We start from the raw sequence: 17,033 nt of genomic DNA, 5'->3' as shown, positions 1-17,033 counted from the left end.
GCTTTACTAAGGGCAAATTGTATCTGACAAGTCTGGTGGCCTTCTACAATGGGGTTACAGTGTTGGTGGGTAAGGCAAGAGCAACTGAAGTAATCTACACAAACTTGTGCAAAAACATGTTCTGAACTTGACTGTGGAAGACAGCAATCCTAAGACAGGGGCTCCAGCCCACTGTTACCACTACCTATTTTTATGGAAGCAATCATGGGAGCACTCATGAGTTTCACATGAGACCAGGACTCTCTGGTACAATGTAATATACAAGTTCACTGTCTTGAGGAGTTGGCCACAAACCAAAAAGTATGCCTCCTTCTGTTGCACAGGGATCTAAGGCAGAGCAACAGACAAATTCTGCTCCAGTCCATGCTGAGTGATCAACCTACCAATTATTTTCTTTTGCTAATCAAAGTAAAACAGTTCAAGGAACACTAGCAACTTAACCAATGTTTTATGTGTGAACAAGAAAAAAACAAGCAAACAAAAAACTCCCCGCACCAACAGGAAAGAAATTCACTGTAGCCTGAAGGGTACTAGGCTATTTTCTTACGCAGGTCAAAACATCTGCATGTGGGTCTCAGCATCCTTTTACAGCTTACAACCAAATGAAACATTGAGGGCAAGAGGGAAGACAGAAGCAGGGATTAAGTTTTCTTCCGTGTTTGTATAACACCTAGCACAGAAGGGTCCTGCACTGTGCATCTTGGCACTATGGTTAAACAAACAATAGACAAGCATTATGTTAGTGGTTGAAAGTGCTCTTTACCTGCTGGAGGTTGACCTCTGCAGCCAGTAGCTCCTCTACTGCAGATGATGGCATGGACACATTATGATGGAGGAAGTCTGAGAACTTCTCATTGTCAACCAGGAAATCCCGAAGTTTCAAGTCTAGAAAGTGACAAAACAAGCAATATTCTGGTCAGGGCTAAGACAAAGGGAAACTCATGTGAGAGTTCTGAACAGGAAAAACAAAGCTGACAAATAAAGGAGAGGGAATCACACAAACCATAACACAAAGGGAAAAGAGGAGCTGCTGGCAAAGTGCTCTGAGACTTGGCAACTTTCTAGATATCAATCTGTGATGTCTTGATCTCAAGAATAAAGAACTTTTAAAAAACAACTCCCATGAACATTATTACTTCAGCTTAATTTGCACATACACACACAGAAGCAACAAGGCAAACCAAGCTGCTCCCCTGATCTGGGCTGCAAGCATTAGCCTTGCACAAAGATTCAGCTTCACTTAATCCCTGTGATGTTACCGAACACAGGATGGAGCTGGTGCATAGAACACTGAAGGACTTACTAGCCTGTATTTAGTGAAGTTCTTAGTGAATGTATTCTACCATATATTTTAAAACATGACATATGCAGACACACAGATGTAATACAGAATCGCATGCAGATCTATCGTAGGAAGCAATTTTAACACTCTGCAAAATTTCTGCAAATGCTTTTTAACTCAGTTTTCTTTCCCAAAAGCTTCACCTTCTGAAGCCATTGGTGTTTAAGCTTTTGCCTTTAAAAAAAATTTATATCTCCATCACAGCAGAGGAGAACCATCTGGAAATAATAATAATCTTACGCACACCATTAAACTTCACAAACTTGGAGCTTAAGCAACTGACCCCCACTTTACTTTTTCTTTTGTTAAGACAGAAAACAAATCTGCCTTTACTAAGCTTAAATAAGCAGTGATGAGGAAACCAGCTATGCCAGTAGGAGCTGAGAGAGCAGGTCTCATGGGATTTACTGGAGTGAAGATTTCCAGGCTAAGCCAAATCAACCAGCTAGGTGTCACACTGCTTTTTCTACTGTAGGAAGAGAGGATGCTGCAGCCAACAGCAAGCAGAGGAAAATAACAAGCTCTAAAATGAAAGTAACACAAGAGAGCCCCAAGAGTTTGTACCTTCCCCCTCCTACAGAGAACAGCTGTAACAAAACTTTTTTTTCCCCTCTTCCATGTTTTTTACTTAACTCAGCAGGTGACACCATGGGGAAAAAGCATTCTGGGCACTCAGGATGCCAGGGGCAGTAGTGGGGAGGCTGGTGGTCCCAGTGCCACTTCTGCTTGCTGTGGTTTCACTGGGTAGGGCGGTGGAAGGCGAGGAAGCCGCGCGCTCTGCTCCTGCCGCACCAAGCGCAGAGGTTACTGACGGTCATTGCTCCCTCAGCTACATATCCAGTTACAAATTCCCTGCTGCCTTTTTGTTCCACACACACACAAGAAAAGTACATCACCCGCCTTTGCTGAGACGACGCAGAGGTTACTTTGGGATGAAGGTTTCTCCCTTGCCCTCCTCTCTCTCTCCCTAGCAGGACCACTCAGCAATATACCAGTTTCGATCACATGGTGCAAATGACCCACTGTACCCCATCACCAAAACCAACCACCATCCATTTGCTCTCCCAGCCCAGGAAAAGGCTGCAAAAAGACCTGGCTCCTTCAATAACATTAAAGAGTTAATTTCTTTCCAGTAGAGGCATCCTGCTTCACCGCAACTGAAGGAAAAATTCCCCCCACCCTGATTCCTTGGTTACTTTCTAAATGGGCTGAAGTCCCTAAACACTTCTGCAGTTTGTTTATTTTCTTATGAGATCATCAACAGTTTGGAAACTCAGATGGACAAGGGTAGCTGGCTGAAGGCACAATGGCATGCAGAGATTAGATGTTTGCAAGCTTTTTCATTTAATCTGTCCCCACTTAAAATATTTTTCAAGGTCCTCTTAAAGGGCCACACACCTTTTAAGAAAAAGTAACCAAGCAATAATTCTACTTTTCTGCTTCCTCATTGTTGGTTTTGTTTTTGGGTTTCCTTAGGCTTTTTTGTTTATGGGTTTGGTTTGGGGTTTTTTGGTCATATAAAAGCAGGATTTTCTTGGTCAGGGACATATTTGATAGGTAATCACAGGAAAGCAACCTGAACTACATTGGGACTCCTGCTGGCCTGATCATAATAATGATGGGGAGTAACAAAGAGCCTGACATCTTCCACAGCTGTAATTAACCAGCCCAGCATTAACAAGGCATTTCTCCCAGGCCTTTTCATCACACTGAGCATTTGCAGGCTTGCTCGGCACTAGAATTTGCTGAAAATCAAAACTGCCTTCCAAGGCGACTCCTACAAACATCTAAAGGAGTTTTCATCATCATTTGGAGGAAAACACAAAGGGAACAGAATGTAAAGTTACCAAAACTGCTTGCAGGACAATGCTTGGCTGCCAGCCAGGTAGTCATGAGCCTGTGCTCACTGCTCAGAACCCTTGTCTGACTAAGCCACACATGGAAGCTCTGTGAGACCAAGGGACTGAATCCCAACACCATGGTCCTGTTGCAGTGCCCAAAGCAAACAGCCTGCCTTTCTTACCATGCATTTTCTCCCCCACTTCATCTGATCCTACTTGTAACACTTGTAACTCCATGTCTTATGCAATCTCCCTCAATCATGGAGACATGCATAATGACTTGCACATGAAACCACAGAAAAGCACTGAACACTGAAATCAGTCTAAATTCCTGCTATAAATACTTCAAAAAGACAAGAGTTAGAGGTCTCCTCCTGAAAATAGCCATTTTCCTCCAAGACTGACTGCTGACTAGGGTCTAAGGAAATACAAGAGCATTAGTCAAAAGAGCACCTCCAAAAATAGAAAACAAAAGAAACAGGCAAGTCTTTTGAAGGTTAATACCAAGCTTACCTAATAATGCAAACATTTTGAGTAGAAGAAAACTTTTTACAACCAGAGGCCTACTACTGCAATATTTTCTTGCCATAAAAGCTCAGACACGCTATCAAGTTACTCAAAAAACGTGAGGCAAAATGTCAGCTCAAACAAGACTTAATTCATGCATCTTCTCTCACACTTGAGACAGGCCAAGAGCATTGACACAGTCAGCTATTGCAAGCAGGCTGGCACAGAGCAATGCAGCTGCAGTGCCCAGACAACACTGAGAGAAGTCTCTCTACATACTTTGCTGATGTGGATGCACAGCCTCTTCTTCCCTCTCTCCACCTTCAACAAAAAACCAGGGGAGCCATAGTCCCACCAGCTCCCCTCACCACCACAGGCTACTGCCTTCTGAATGAAACCTCAGGTCCCAGCAACCAAGACAAGTCCCAGGCACAAATGTGGAGATGAGCCTAAGGCCACACTGAGCAACCAAAGTCGATGACAGCCAGATCTGATGTGAACCATTTCACTGACTGAGTGGTAGGATGAACACCTGCAGAAGAAATTTTGAGGTAGCTTGTCCTCGTGATAGACTACTTCTACAGTTTCAGTCCTGACCCTGAGGGAGCAACAGCAGAACAGCAGAGAACAAACACAGACTTCGCTTAGAAACTGTGCAAATAGCCCCCAATGATTGCAGGCCCAGTGGGGCTGAAGTGCTTTTGTTCTGCCTGGCTCCAGCTCAGGCACTGTATGGCAATGAAGCAGGAGACAGCCCCCATCCACATGAAACAAACAGAAGTCTATTTCCCACCTGGGGTAGGGAGAAAAGTCCTCCCTACAGTCTCTTAAAGAAGCCTACAGCAGAACCAAGAACTCCCAGAGCTGGGGGTCTTGTCTGTGCCTTAACTGCAAAAACACCTTTCCTCTCTGAAGTCACAGGCCACGATGCGCACGGTGGCATTTCAGAGATATGGGCTTCATGAAAGGCAAAGCTGTCCTTCACTTCCACACAGTTAAAACTGAGCTTGGAGGCTGAATTCTGGGCATGGAAACCAGAAACTCTTGATTTTCAGATTGCAGAGCATCTCCACACTGTCTTAAATATTTGTAAAATTTACATTTTTCAGACAGCTCAACCTTTTCCATCACCTTCATGCCTGAGCACAGAGCTAGGCTGGTTATTCCTTGCTTGAGAATCAAACCATTGTGACAATTGAAAAAAAAAATACAACAATTACTCCAGTAGCTCAAGACATCCACGTTAATTAGCAAAGAAAACCAGAACATCCATGCTTTCTACATTATTGATTAAATTGAACAGCAAACAAAAAAATGCTCATTATGAGAAATAGTAAGTCAGTGCTATGTGAGGTCCCCATTCCATGCAGGTTAGAACAGAAGCACTGTGTGATGAAGAGTGTCCATAGTACAAACATTCTCTATAGCCAGGGGGCTTTTTTAGTGTCTTCATTCTAGAAACACATCCCTAGTTACCTTCATAAGGTCAAAAGGTGGCTCAATGAAGTAAAGAACAAGCGAAACCACAGCCAGGAACTAGTTTTGACTTGCTGGTCTTACTACAAGTATTATCATGACAGGTCCCACAGTAAGCAATGACTATTTCCAGCAGCACTAGAAAGATCTATGAACAAATGGGACAAAAAAGCCTCTGAGGACAGGTTACAGAGCAAGACTATTCCCCTCAAAATTCTCTCCCATTCTTTCTTGCTTTGCTTGGAGGCATAGAGAGCTCATACCTTCCTCCAGAAACTTAATGGTGCAGTGTCTTAAAATTAAACAATAGGGTAGAAAAACAAAACTTCATGGAAATTGTAGCTCCAGTTTTCATATCCTGAACACTGCCTTCTAAAAACAAAAGGTGTGCAAGTGGTATTTCAACATATCTCAATGTGCTGTAGAGTACAACGCTCACCAGATCTGACTTCAAATTGGGGAGATTCTGCCCAAAAGGTTTGTGCCCATAACCTGCAGTAAACCAGATTTTCAGGCAGTTTAAAACAAGCTCAGTCAAAACAGTCAGATCTACTGTTTACTTCCCAGCTTCACATGTTCTAAATTCCTACAAGGTGAAGAAAGGGGGAGAAGGGGACTCATGGCATAAGTTACTTCAGACGCTAAGAGGAAGGCAGGGCAGTGTATCCCTGTGGCAGGACGCAAACCTCCCCCCCCCCCCCGCCCTGCTTCAGTATGGAAGGAGTAGGCACATCTCCCTCTCTCTCTGCTACTTGAGGCTAACAGCTTCTTTGTTTGGCCCAGAGCACCCTGGCCAGGGCCATTAGGAGAAGGGAGTGTCGAGGCGCCAGGGAGCCACTGGGCACCTGCGGCCAGTGTGGGGGACATTTGGAGGCTTCAGGGTCACCCCACAGCCAGGATGGGGGTGCAGAGAAGCTTCTGGAATGCCTACAGTCAGGTCTGATCAGCCAGTATAAAAACGGGATTCTCGTCGAGATTCTGCCCATTGTCGCGGGTCTCTCGGCGCACAAGCAAGATGCTGCCGCCAAGAACCCCCCCTCACCAGGATGGAGACTCCGCTTGCCTTGCCGCCACATGTGTGAGTAAAACTTCTCGCAGGATTGCGAATGTATTTTTCCTTTCTGTGCACATATGCACATGTAACTTTCCGTTTTTAATACAAGCGCAAGTAACTTTCCGTGCACATTTGCACGCGTACTTTAAATTATTTCCTCGCACAATCGCGAGTGTACACTTTCCGTACTCACTACGAGTACGTGTATCTCTTTAAAAATAATCCTGCACCGTGTTCAGGCAAGTGTGTACTCCTCCAGGACTCAGAGATGGTTCCGGCATTGTTTTGGGTGAAGCCATGTACATGCACTCTGTGGACCGCCTGTTGTACTAGTTGCTGCCCCGTAATAATTTTCCTCAACTGATATCCAAACCTGTATTTAAGTCACTTTTGGAGTGCTAAAACCCTGTTTCTCACCGGTTTAATGAAAGCTGTTTTGGACCCTGTTGTCCCTTGAACTAACTTCGGGGTTCCTCCGTGACAGTGCCATCTTCAAACTCAACTACGTATTTTCAGGGGATTTCACTCCCTACTGATGGAACATGCAAGGCAGAAAACAATTGTGTTATTTTCTGTATATCCACTGCATTTGCAGGACTTACTAGCCTTTGGCCAACCATGTTATTTCTCACAGCCAAACATCAAGGCAACAGAGAAGATGGTGTTAAATTATGACCCTTTATTTCTTCATCACATAGACTGCTCCAAGGGCAACCCAATCACTAACATAACAGCAACGTTAAGGAATCATAGCAAGATGAAATAGTGAGACAGAATGGGGGAAGAGAAGCTTTAGCTTAATTCTTCAGAGTCAGCAGATTTCCACAGGTGCCTGAACAAGATGAGAAAGAAGAGTGGTTTCCCAGCACAGTACAGTCAGAGGCACCTGTCTACACCAGTTAACAGAAGGAGAAAAAACAAGGAAGAGTGGCAAGTGAGTAAATTAGACATTTTCTTTTCCCTGCACAGATTTTTTCAGACTCATGGTTCCGAGTTCCCCACTGCGGTAAAACTTCACTTCTGCCGTCTGGGAGGCATGTGTGAGGCTGCTCCACAGAGCTCTCACACAAGGGCCACACCTCAAACACTCTCACCAGCCCGACTGCACAGCTGCTTGCAAACCCCGTGCCACAGTGCCCCACATCACCCCAGCACAACGAGAAGACAAGGTCATGGGGCTCCCCAGTTAAATGTGCTTCACTCTGGGGTTTGGTCACCACTCATCCTCCCAGCAACAGGAGTTCTTGCAAGACACAACTAAGGTGCTGTGGCTGAGACCAAGAGCTAGAGATTCAGCTCCAGCAGCTGAAAGCATTTACTGGTAGCACACGTGATCACTACAAGGACATCGGCTAGAAACCTGCCTTAGTTTTCAGCAAACACATGGTGAGAGGATCAGGGCAGGCAAACTAAGTGCTGCTGCAGAATTAACTCTTACACTGGAATTTTGTATTAATTTTTCAATGAAGTATCTGGGAAGCGTTCCTCAGGAATGTATGATGGGTGGACTTGAACACTACAACTGATTTTCACACTCACTACCCATTGCTGTGATTTATAGACAAAAGGTGTCTGAAGCTACTCCCCATAAAAGTGAAAATGGGCTTTCAAACAAGTTCAACGGTGAAACTGAAGACTGAACGATTTGTGAATCGACGATCACTCAGAGGAAACAGCAGTCTCCTGATGCTGTTGATGCTGAAGCCTGTTACAGCATTGTACCCTACTGAGCCAATGACCCTGATCGACAACGTGAAAAACAAACATGTTAGATGGGCCAGTGCTGGGCTTGGCAAGACAGCAAATTTTCATCTGCCTTCATTATATTCGTAACTTTGAACAACACATCCAGAAAGCAAAAAAACATTTTTCAAGTTTCTTTGAAGCAATCACTGTTTCATTTTTCCTTTTCCTATAAGGCACTCCTCTCCCTGCATCCCTACAGATACTGGCAGCAGCTAAAGCTGTCCTCTGAAAAAGCTGGAGCGACATATACTGAGATTTGCTGACAAGAAATCAAGCAGCTCTGCAGGCCTGTTGTGCAGGACTGGCTAGTGTGAAAATACAAGCCTAATTTGCTTGCAGTCAAAATTACGTTCCTTCTGCAGCCATGGTTTGATTGTTTTGATGGTAGGCTACAGCTCTCTGCTCTGTGTCCATCAGACGTGTAACAGTGCTGTTTCTGCAGGCCTTAGATAATACCCAAGTGAGCACCCACTTAACCAGAACCCATCATTTTCATGTATTTGCCACATTAAATGGCGATGTGCGTAAGAGGAGGCAGCCTGCCACCCATCTCCAGCAGCTAGGATCTTTCCTGGGAGAAGCAAAAAATGTTGTGCAACAGGTCCATGCCTCCCCTCTCATCTTGGGATGCAGACATTAGGACCTTCTCTGTTCCTCTACAAGTCACAATTTTTGCTTAAAAGAGCTTTAAAAATAGCAGCCAGCACAATCCCTCTGGCAAAAAACACAGCAGACACCATGTACTGGTATATACACAAGAGACCAACCAGTTCTTGGTCAGCCTTCACTGGGGGTATGTGGGCTTCAAGGATTCAAAGCCCATTTAAGCCAGCTGAGATCCCACCTCCAAACTGCATGGGAACTCAGCAAACACAAGGCTCACACCTCTTTTTGGGTACTACTTTAAGTCCCAAATGCCATCAATCCCACCTCCTGCGCAACACACACAACAACAGAAGGAGTCTGCATCAGAAAACAAAGACAAGACACAGAAGCAAAAGCCACAGGCTGGTCACCAGCAATCCTGCAAGCAAATACAGCCTGCAGAGCTGCTGTCTAGGATGGTATGACCAAACAACTTCCATAGGCCCTGTGTAACAACACAGAAGAGATAATCTCATGTCTTCTCCTGCTGAAAGCCCAAACCTGCTATCAGCACAGCCAACTCTGAAATACAGCTTGCCTATAAAAGAAAAACAATAAAAATTTATTCAGGCTTCTAACAGTACGGAAAATGAAGAAGGCTTCAAGGAAATACCCTAACTATCTTCACCATACTGCTTTAAGAAGCAAATCCCAAGCAGAGCTCCAAATCACATAGCAGTTATAGCTGTTTGGAAATTCTGTTACTTTTCACAAAATACAAATGGCAAATATCTTAGCCTTGAATTGTCTTTTCAGCCACAGAAATAGACCTCAGATCTGACCACATACAATACATACTTCATTATTGCAACAAAATTATTTTCAGGATTGGTACATAGAACACCTTTGGAGCTGGTACAGACTACAGAGAAGATTTCTAAAGGTCAAATCCAGGTAACAGTTTGCTGTTAAGATTGGGTTTTGACTGCACTAGGAACATTATAGCCTCGTAAACAAGCAGATTTTAGATATTTCAAAACATCATCTCAGACACAATAAAATACACTTAAAAAAATAGATAGACTGGAATCCAAATACCATGGTTGCATCCAGCCACATACCACTATTCTACTGCCAAACACTGGTGTTAGCATACAAGGAATGACATTATGCTATCAAAAAGCACGAAGGCGAACAGAAGTTGGAAGTGTGAGCTGTGACTAGGAGGACCCCAGCCAGAATTCATGGTACATGAGCAAGTGACCTTAAATTCAGGGGAAATTCCAGTCACAGAAAAAAGCAGGACTGAATATTTCAATCAAATGACTTAACTAAGAGGAGAAGGGTTTTCATTAGTTGCCTACATGAACATGCATCTGGGACACTGCTGTTCAAATGCAAACAGAAGACACCCATATCAAAACCATTTCTAAGTCCCAAAACAAGCAGGCAGAACCACCTAGCAGTATCATGCTACTTGAAACTTATCACAGCACCAGCTGTCCAGTTCGAAAGGTTTTGTCCATGAAAACGGCATGTAGTGATGAAGCTCAAGAAAAACGGCAGGCAGAGCTGCCCAGGATCAAAGCACCCTGACTGTCCTGTTTTGCCTTGCACAGAAATGCTGACGTGAAGGGAAAAAGCCACCCTCCCTCGGGTGTGTAGCCTCACCCTGCCATGGCTCCCTTCCTCTCACTCGTCAGAGATTCAGGGAACTTGACTCACATCTGACTTCTTTTAAAATTTAACATGATGTCAAGTCTGCAGTCAGCAGACCATAGTGGCTCTCGCTTCCCCTATGTTCATGAAGATCTGTCACTTCCAGATTTAGTGCCAAGTCCTAATGCCTCTCATCTGATGAATGAGGTGGGTGCCCTGGTGGCAGAAGACACAGAGAAGGCAGAATTGCTGAATGCCTTCTTTGTCTCTGTCTACTCCACTGGAGGCTGTCCTGGGGAACCCTGTACCCCTGAGACCCCGGATGAAGCCAGGTTAATGGAGGAGTTTGCTTTAGTCGATGAGGACTGGGTTAGGGAACAATTAAGTAGTCTGGACGTCCATAAATCCATGGGTCCAGATGGGATGCATCCGCGGGTGCTGAGGGAGCTGGCTGAAGTCATTGCTAGACCACTCTCCATCATTTTTGCCAAGTCTTGGGAAACGGGAGAGGTGCCCGAGGATTGGAGGAAAGCAAATGTCACTCCGGTCTTCAAAAAGGGCAAGAAGGAGGACCCGGGTAATTACAGACCGGTCAGCCTCACCTCTGTCCCTGGGAAAGTAATGGAACAGTTTATCCTTGGTGTCATCTCAAGGCACATCAGGGATAAGAGGGTCATTAGGGGCAGTCAGCATGGCTTTACCAAGGGTAAGTCACGCTTGACCAACCTCATAGCCTTTTATGAGAATGTAACAAGGTGGATGGATGATGGCAGAGCGGTGGACGTGGTCTACCTTGACTTCAGTAAAGCCTTTGACACAGTCCCTCACAGCATCCTCACAGCTAAATTGAGGAGGTGTGGTCTAGACAATAGAGTAGTGAGGTGGGTTGCAAACTGGCTTAAAGAGAGAAGCCAGAGAGTGGTGGTCAATGGTGCGGAGTCCAGTTGGAGGCCAGTATCTAGTGGAGTGCCTCAGGGGTCAGTACTGGGGCCAATATTATTCAATATATTCATTAATGATTTAGACGAGGGAATTGAGTGTACTATCAGCAAGTTTGCTGATGACACTAAGCTGGGAGGAGTGGCTGACACGCCAGAAGGCTGTGCTGCCATCCAGCGGGACCTGGACAGGCTGGAGAGTTGGGCGGGGGATAACCTGATGGAATTTAACAAGGGAAAGTGTAGAGTCCTGCATCTGGGCAGGAACAATCCCAAGTTCCAGTATAGGTTGGGGCATGACCTATTAGAGAGCAGTGTAGGGGAAAGGGACCTGGGGGTCCTGGTGGACAACAGGATGACCATGAGCCAGCACTGTGCCCTTGTGGCCAGGAAGGCCAATGGCATCCTCGGGTGTATTACAAGGGGGGTGGTCAGTAGATCGAGAGAGGTCCTCCTTCCCCTCTACTCCACCCTGGTGAGACCCCATCTGGAATATTGTGTCCAGTTCTGGGCCCCTCAGTTCAAGAAGGACAGGGAACTGCTGGAGAGAGTCCAGCGTAGGGCAACAAAGATGATTAAGGGAGTGGAGCACCTCCCTTATGAAGAAAGGCTGAGGGAGCTGGGGCTCTTTAGTTTGGAGAAGAGGAGACTGAGGGGTGACCTTATTAATGTTTATAAATATATAAAGGGTGAGTGCCACGAGGATGGAGTCAATATATAAAGGGTGAGTGCCATGAGGATGGAGCCAGGCTCTTCTCAGTGGCAAACAATGATAGGACAAGGGGCAATGGGATCAAGCTGGAACACAAGAGGTTCCACTTAAATTTGAGAAAGAACTTCTTCTCAGTGAGGGTAACAGAGCACTGGAACAGGCTGCCCAGGGAGGTTGTGGAGTCTCCTTCCCTGGAGACATTCAAAGCCCGCCTGGACACATTCCTGTGCGACCTCACCTAGGCGTTCCTGCTCCAGCAGGGGGATTGGACTAGATGATCTTTTGAGGTCCCTTCCAATCCCAAACATACTGTGATACTGTGATCTAGCACACAACAGCAGAAGACATCTCCAGAACTAAGGGTCAAACCAATCCAAGAGATAGTAAATACTGCTAAATATGAACATGGACAAGCCAATCGTTACAGTCCAATTAGTTTAAAAAGAAATACTACGTACTTATGCTGAGACATATCTACATAAATTATTTCAGCCTCCTGTGATTGCTCCCTATGTTTCAATTTAGTCAGTCATTGGAAAGTTATTCTTATGGACATGAATTTGGTTTTGCTTTTGAGACTCAAGTCCAAAGGAAGGCAGAAGGTCAAAGGAAAATCAAACTTCAGCACTAAAACAAGAAATTAAGTTTTCTCTGCCTAGTTTAGGGAAACCTCTGCAACCACTCAGCCCCTTCACTAGTATAGATCAGGCTGTTGAGCAATACCACTCCAAAATAGTTAAAGAATTTTATCAGTCTTTGGGAAGGATGGAAAAGCAGACACTTAAAAGATTTGGATTGCCCAAATTCACATAAAGTCTTGGCTAGAGATCATGCCTCTTGCATCCTAAGTGCAACACTTTACTGTTCACATTGGGATGATCCCAACAGACTGTGACTTGACAGTCCGAGGAGCTCATCCTTCAGGTCGGTGTTCTTTTGGACTGTCAATATACTAACCATTCCTCCTCTTCAGTATTGACATAACTTGCTGGCTGAAAATATGCCTTCAAATACCTGTACCAGTATCAATGTCCCCTGTGTTTTACATGGAGGTGGAGGACAGGAACATTACTAGTAGACACAGAAAAGAGCAGTGCCTCTTGTTGCTTTTGGAACCTGGTCCTGTGTACCAGAGTCCCAAAGCAGTACAGTTAACCTGAAGAAAATTGAGTCAGTAGTGCTGGGGAAGACTACTGCATTATTTATATGGATGCACTGGTAAAATTCTTTGCATTATCTTCAGGTGTCAGCAAGGGATTACATGTCAAGGAAGAAAAGGGACCAGGTAGGTGAAGACACTTGTGGTCTTGAAGGGCTGCCCCACTGTCTTGACTTTTCTGTTCTGTGCTGCTTTACAGCACACTTTTCCCCACCTATTGGGGAGTGGGCAAGTATGTGAACAAAGCAGGGTATCTGGTAGCTGCTGACCATGTCATCACACAGCTGTGCCTTTGCTATGAGGCAAGTTGTTGGGACAATGCACGTTCATGTCTGCATCTTGTCTCAAGCAAAAAAGCACTTTTTTCTACTGTGCTGAAGCAGCATTTTGTTGGGTGGACAACAGCTGCTGCTTTCCTAAGCAGCTGGTTGGCCTAAGTCAGAACAAGCACTGAGACTTGAGATATTGCTCTTTTGCAGTAAGCTGTCTTTGTTCCATCAGTAAATCCCCTTCTGGCATATATGTATGATCAGTCAGCCTCAGATATGGTCCAGTTATGTTTCAGCTGCACTTGCTAAAACAGATTGAGACCTACAAGGAAAGGACCTCCTGAGATGTAACAGTTTATGCTTAAGTTCTGGCTGTGTGTAGTCATGCAAATCTTCTGCCAGCGTCAACCAAAAATGCAAAGGACTAACTCCAGTAGTATTTGCCTCTAAAGATATATGTTTAGAAGAACAGAAAGGTTCAGGGATGTAAAACAAAACAAAACCAAAACAAACACCCCACACACACAACAACAAAATCACACAAACCCATCCTCCCAACCCACCATCAAAAAAAAATGCACAAAAAAAACCTACACACGCAAAACCCAACTCATAACCAAAACACCAAACCAAAACCCACAGGAAAAGGTCTTTAATAAGATAACTTATAAGGCATTTTAAATAAAGATCATTAATCTTTTGTTGCACCATCCTTCAAACTAAAACTGAATTAGAAGGAGAAGGAAACTTTGGCTACTTACAGAGGATGTGTGTTGCAGATCAGCCTGAATCTCCTCCACATACAGACTAGTGTTGCCAGGTCAGCATAAAAAAAAGCAGCTAGGGCATGATCTTCAGCTAATAGATGAGCTACATTCCACTAAATTTTCAGAGCTACATCAATTTTTCATCAGCTGAAGATTTCACGCCACACAGGCATAAGCAGTATGTAGTTTTAACAAACTCAGTTTATTATTAACACTTAGTTAATACATAAAAACGTGTATTTTTTTTAACGCTACAGCTTTTGCATTTAATTTCAAAGGATTTTTCTAGACTTTTCCAGAAACAAAACATATGCAAAGAATGATGCAACCAGAAAATCTGTAACCTAAACTAAAACTGCATTTCAAACATGACACAACCACTACCGATAAAAAACAGCAACACCAAAACCAACCCTAGGATTGGAAGTGAAGAACACTGCAGTTTGTTGAAGCTGCAAAGAAATATAGCAACAGGTGGCAGAACACATTGTTTGATTCTAGCCAGGATCCTGGCATTAACACTTACTTATTTTACAATCAAAAATCCTTAAATAGAAGAGCATCTGTTTCCCATGAAAAAGTCTGCCTACAAAAATTGAACTTTCATGGATTTTCAAAAAGCTCAGTCAAGTGGTGCTCCCTTCTCTTGCCTGGGTAAAAATGAACTTTGATTCAACATAAACAATATTTCAAAGCCATTACTTTTTACTACATCTTCACTACGTTGAAAACTGCCACATCCTAATGTCTCAGAATGAGGGCTCCAGTTCCTTTGTAGCTGTTTATTTAGCTCACAGGAACACTGTAAAAATTAAGTAATATCTGAATGAAGATAAAATGTATTACTACTACAGAAGGCTCCAAAGCTGAATATTACCTTGAGAGATGCAGCAGGTCAGAGGCAAATTAGACACTCTGGCCTCAGTACCAGGTCGGATATAGAACTGGACACAGCTTATTCCAACCGTGGTAGTTTCATAATCACCACTCTTCTGAGAGCTCAGCCCCACAGAAATCCCCCAAGAAAGTGGAACTTTTCACCAGAGGACAATGGTAAAAAGTTCCTAGTGGGCTACTAACACCAAGCTCAATGTGTAAAGTCTCTATCTCACTCTCTCAACCAAGCTCAGCCTGTAGCTTAAACAAACCAAATGCAGTCTTCCACAAGTCAGGCCATTTATTGAGATCTTGAGATCAAAAGTCACTTAGAACATATCGACACATTGTGTCAAAAGTAGAAAACATAGAAAATAAATGCAAACTGAAGTTAATGCTGAGTGTTTTTGGCAACATAATGCTGGTATTAGCAAGCTATACTAATAAGGTTGCATACAAAAAGAGGGAGCCAATAGGAGAGTGTGAAAGGTTTAATTGTTTACTTCACACTCTCAGTTTTATTTGCTGGCTCAAAATAAAAGACAGTGTTGACAGATGAAGCTGAAAAGTTTCAGGAGACTAAAGCAAGCACCCAGAACTTTTTAACACTGTCCTGCTTCTGCAGCACACACCGATATTACTTAAACTGCGATAAGCACACTAATTCTTGTTTTCTTTATCATTGTGTCTTTACCTAGACAAGTTAACAGCACGATAAAGATGGTGCATTTAAGGTATAATAATTTGGTACCTGTTGCAATAGCTGTATTGCTAATTGTAGATACGGGCACTGCTGTCTTCCCCATGTGCAGTCAAACAATTAGCTGGCACCATCAGGTTAGCTGGTCTTGAAAAAAACAAATTGACACTACAAACCAATTCTGATATGCTTGTTATTTTCCTTGCATGTTTTTTAACAGTGTTCAGTCTGTGATAGGATTCTTCGAAATTATTTTCAACCTCTTGTCACCTAGTATAGTGCAGACACTACAGCAATGCCAGATTTAATGTAACACCGCTAAGTTCTTTTCAATCCTACTTTCAAAGGGATATCGGTCTTTTGACATCCATACACATCCATATCCACAGCCACATCCATACACACCTACCTATAACCCAAGCTGGCATCATTCTAAACCTCCCACTTCAAAAGCATCTCAGCAAAAGGAAGTTCAGACCCAAATCAGGCACCAAATCCCAGTTCTGCAGAATCAGAAGTCAGCAATGCGCATTATGCTGTACCTGTTTATCCATCTCAACCTCTAAGCAAAGCCATGTAATAAGAATGTAATAAGAACGCAGTTTTAGACAATGAAACCTCTGAAAGTTCATGAGAAACAGGTATGAATCTCCTGGTAATAATTTTAATGCCACAGAAGACCTTTGAGCCTAAAACTCTATCAATATAATTTTATTACTGTATTAATCATTTTATTACTTTATTATTTTATTACTTTAATCTCATCTTTGGCTTCCTTTGAAGCTTTTCTATTAAGGAAAGCAGAAGTAGACTACTGAAAGTGGTAACTGTGCAAATGTGTAATTCAGCAAATATCATGCCACCCCCCTAATAAGAGCTGCACAGCTAACTGCCCAACACACAATGTGGGACCCACGCTGCCATAAGAACTCTTCTCTGCATGTCTCGTAACTGTCAGGACCACATTTTCAACTTAGGACAGGAAAAAATAATACATCCATTGGATTCGCACAAGGACTTTGTCCACTAACTGTAGTAAGGGAATTAAAAGTGGCTTTCCAATAATGTTTTGGAGAGGTTTCTCTAGAAGATCTGCTGTTACCTGCACAACTTCCCTTCACTTAGTAACACCCTCCCAAAACAAACCAACCAACCAACCAAAACCCACAAAAAACAACCAAACAAAAAAACCCACTCAAGTCTGTGCCTGCTCAGTGAACCAGTGATTTAAAGAAAAAGGCCAAAGTGCGAAAACTGCCATGTGTACCTAAATCTCTTTAATTGCCTTATCAACATGGTAGACTACAAAACGCTTTGTGCAACTCAAGTACCCAGTACTGGCAGCTTGTTCTACCTGCCCCACTCCTATGTGCTGCATCCAACCCCAGCAGAAATGCCACTG

General features: G+C 43.6%; 1 protein-coding gene across 3 annotated transcripts in view; it reads right to left on the bottom strand.

Annotated features, from left to right (window-relative positions):
• The window catches only part of ABCA1 (ATP binding cassette subfamily A member 1), a 103,115-nt gene that overhangs the window by 52,210 nt on the left and 33,872 nt on the right, over positions 1 to 17,033 (bottom strand). For all 3 annotated transcript variants that reach the window (XM_065860176.2, XM_065860180.2, XM_071801989.1), the window contains exon 6: positions 764 to 885. In XM_065860176.2, the coding sequence (XP_065716248.1) occupies positions 764 to 885 (122 nt within the window). The remainder of the gene's footprint in view (positions 1 to 763; positions 886 to 17,033) is intronic.

The sequence above is a fragment of the Patagioenas fasciata genome, chromosome Z, assembly GCF_037038585.1.
Source record: "Patagioenas fasciata isolate bPatFas1 chromosome Z, bPatFas1.hap1, whole genome shotgun sequence".
Classification (NCBI taxonomy): Eukaryota; Metazoa; Chordata; class Aves; order Columbiformes; family Columbidae; genus Patagioenas; species Patagioenas fasciata.
The sequence above is the reverse complement of the archived record's forward strand: the minus strand, read 5'-3'. Positions and strand labels throughout refer to the sequence as shown.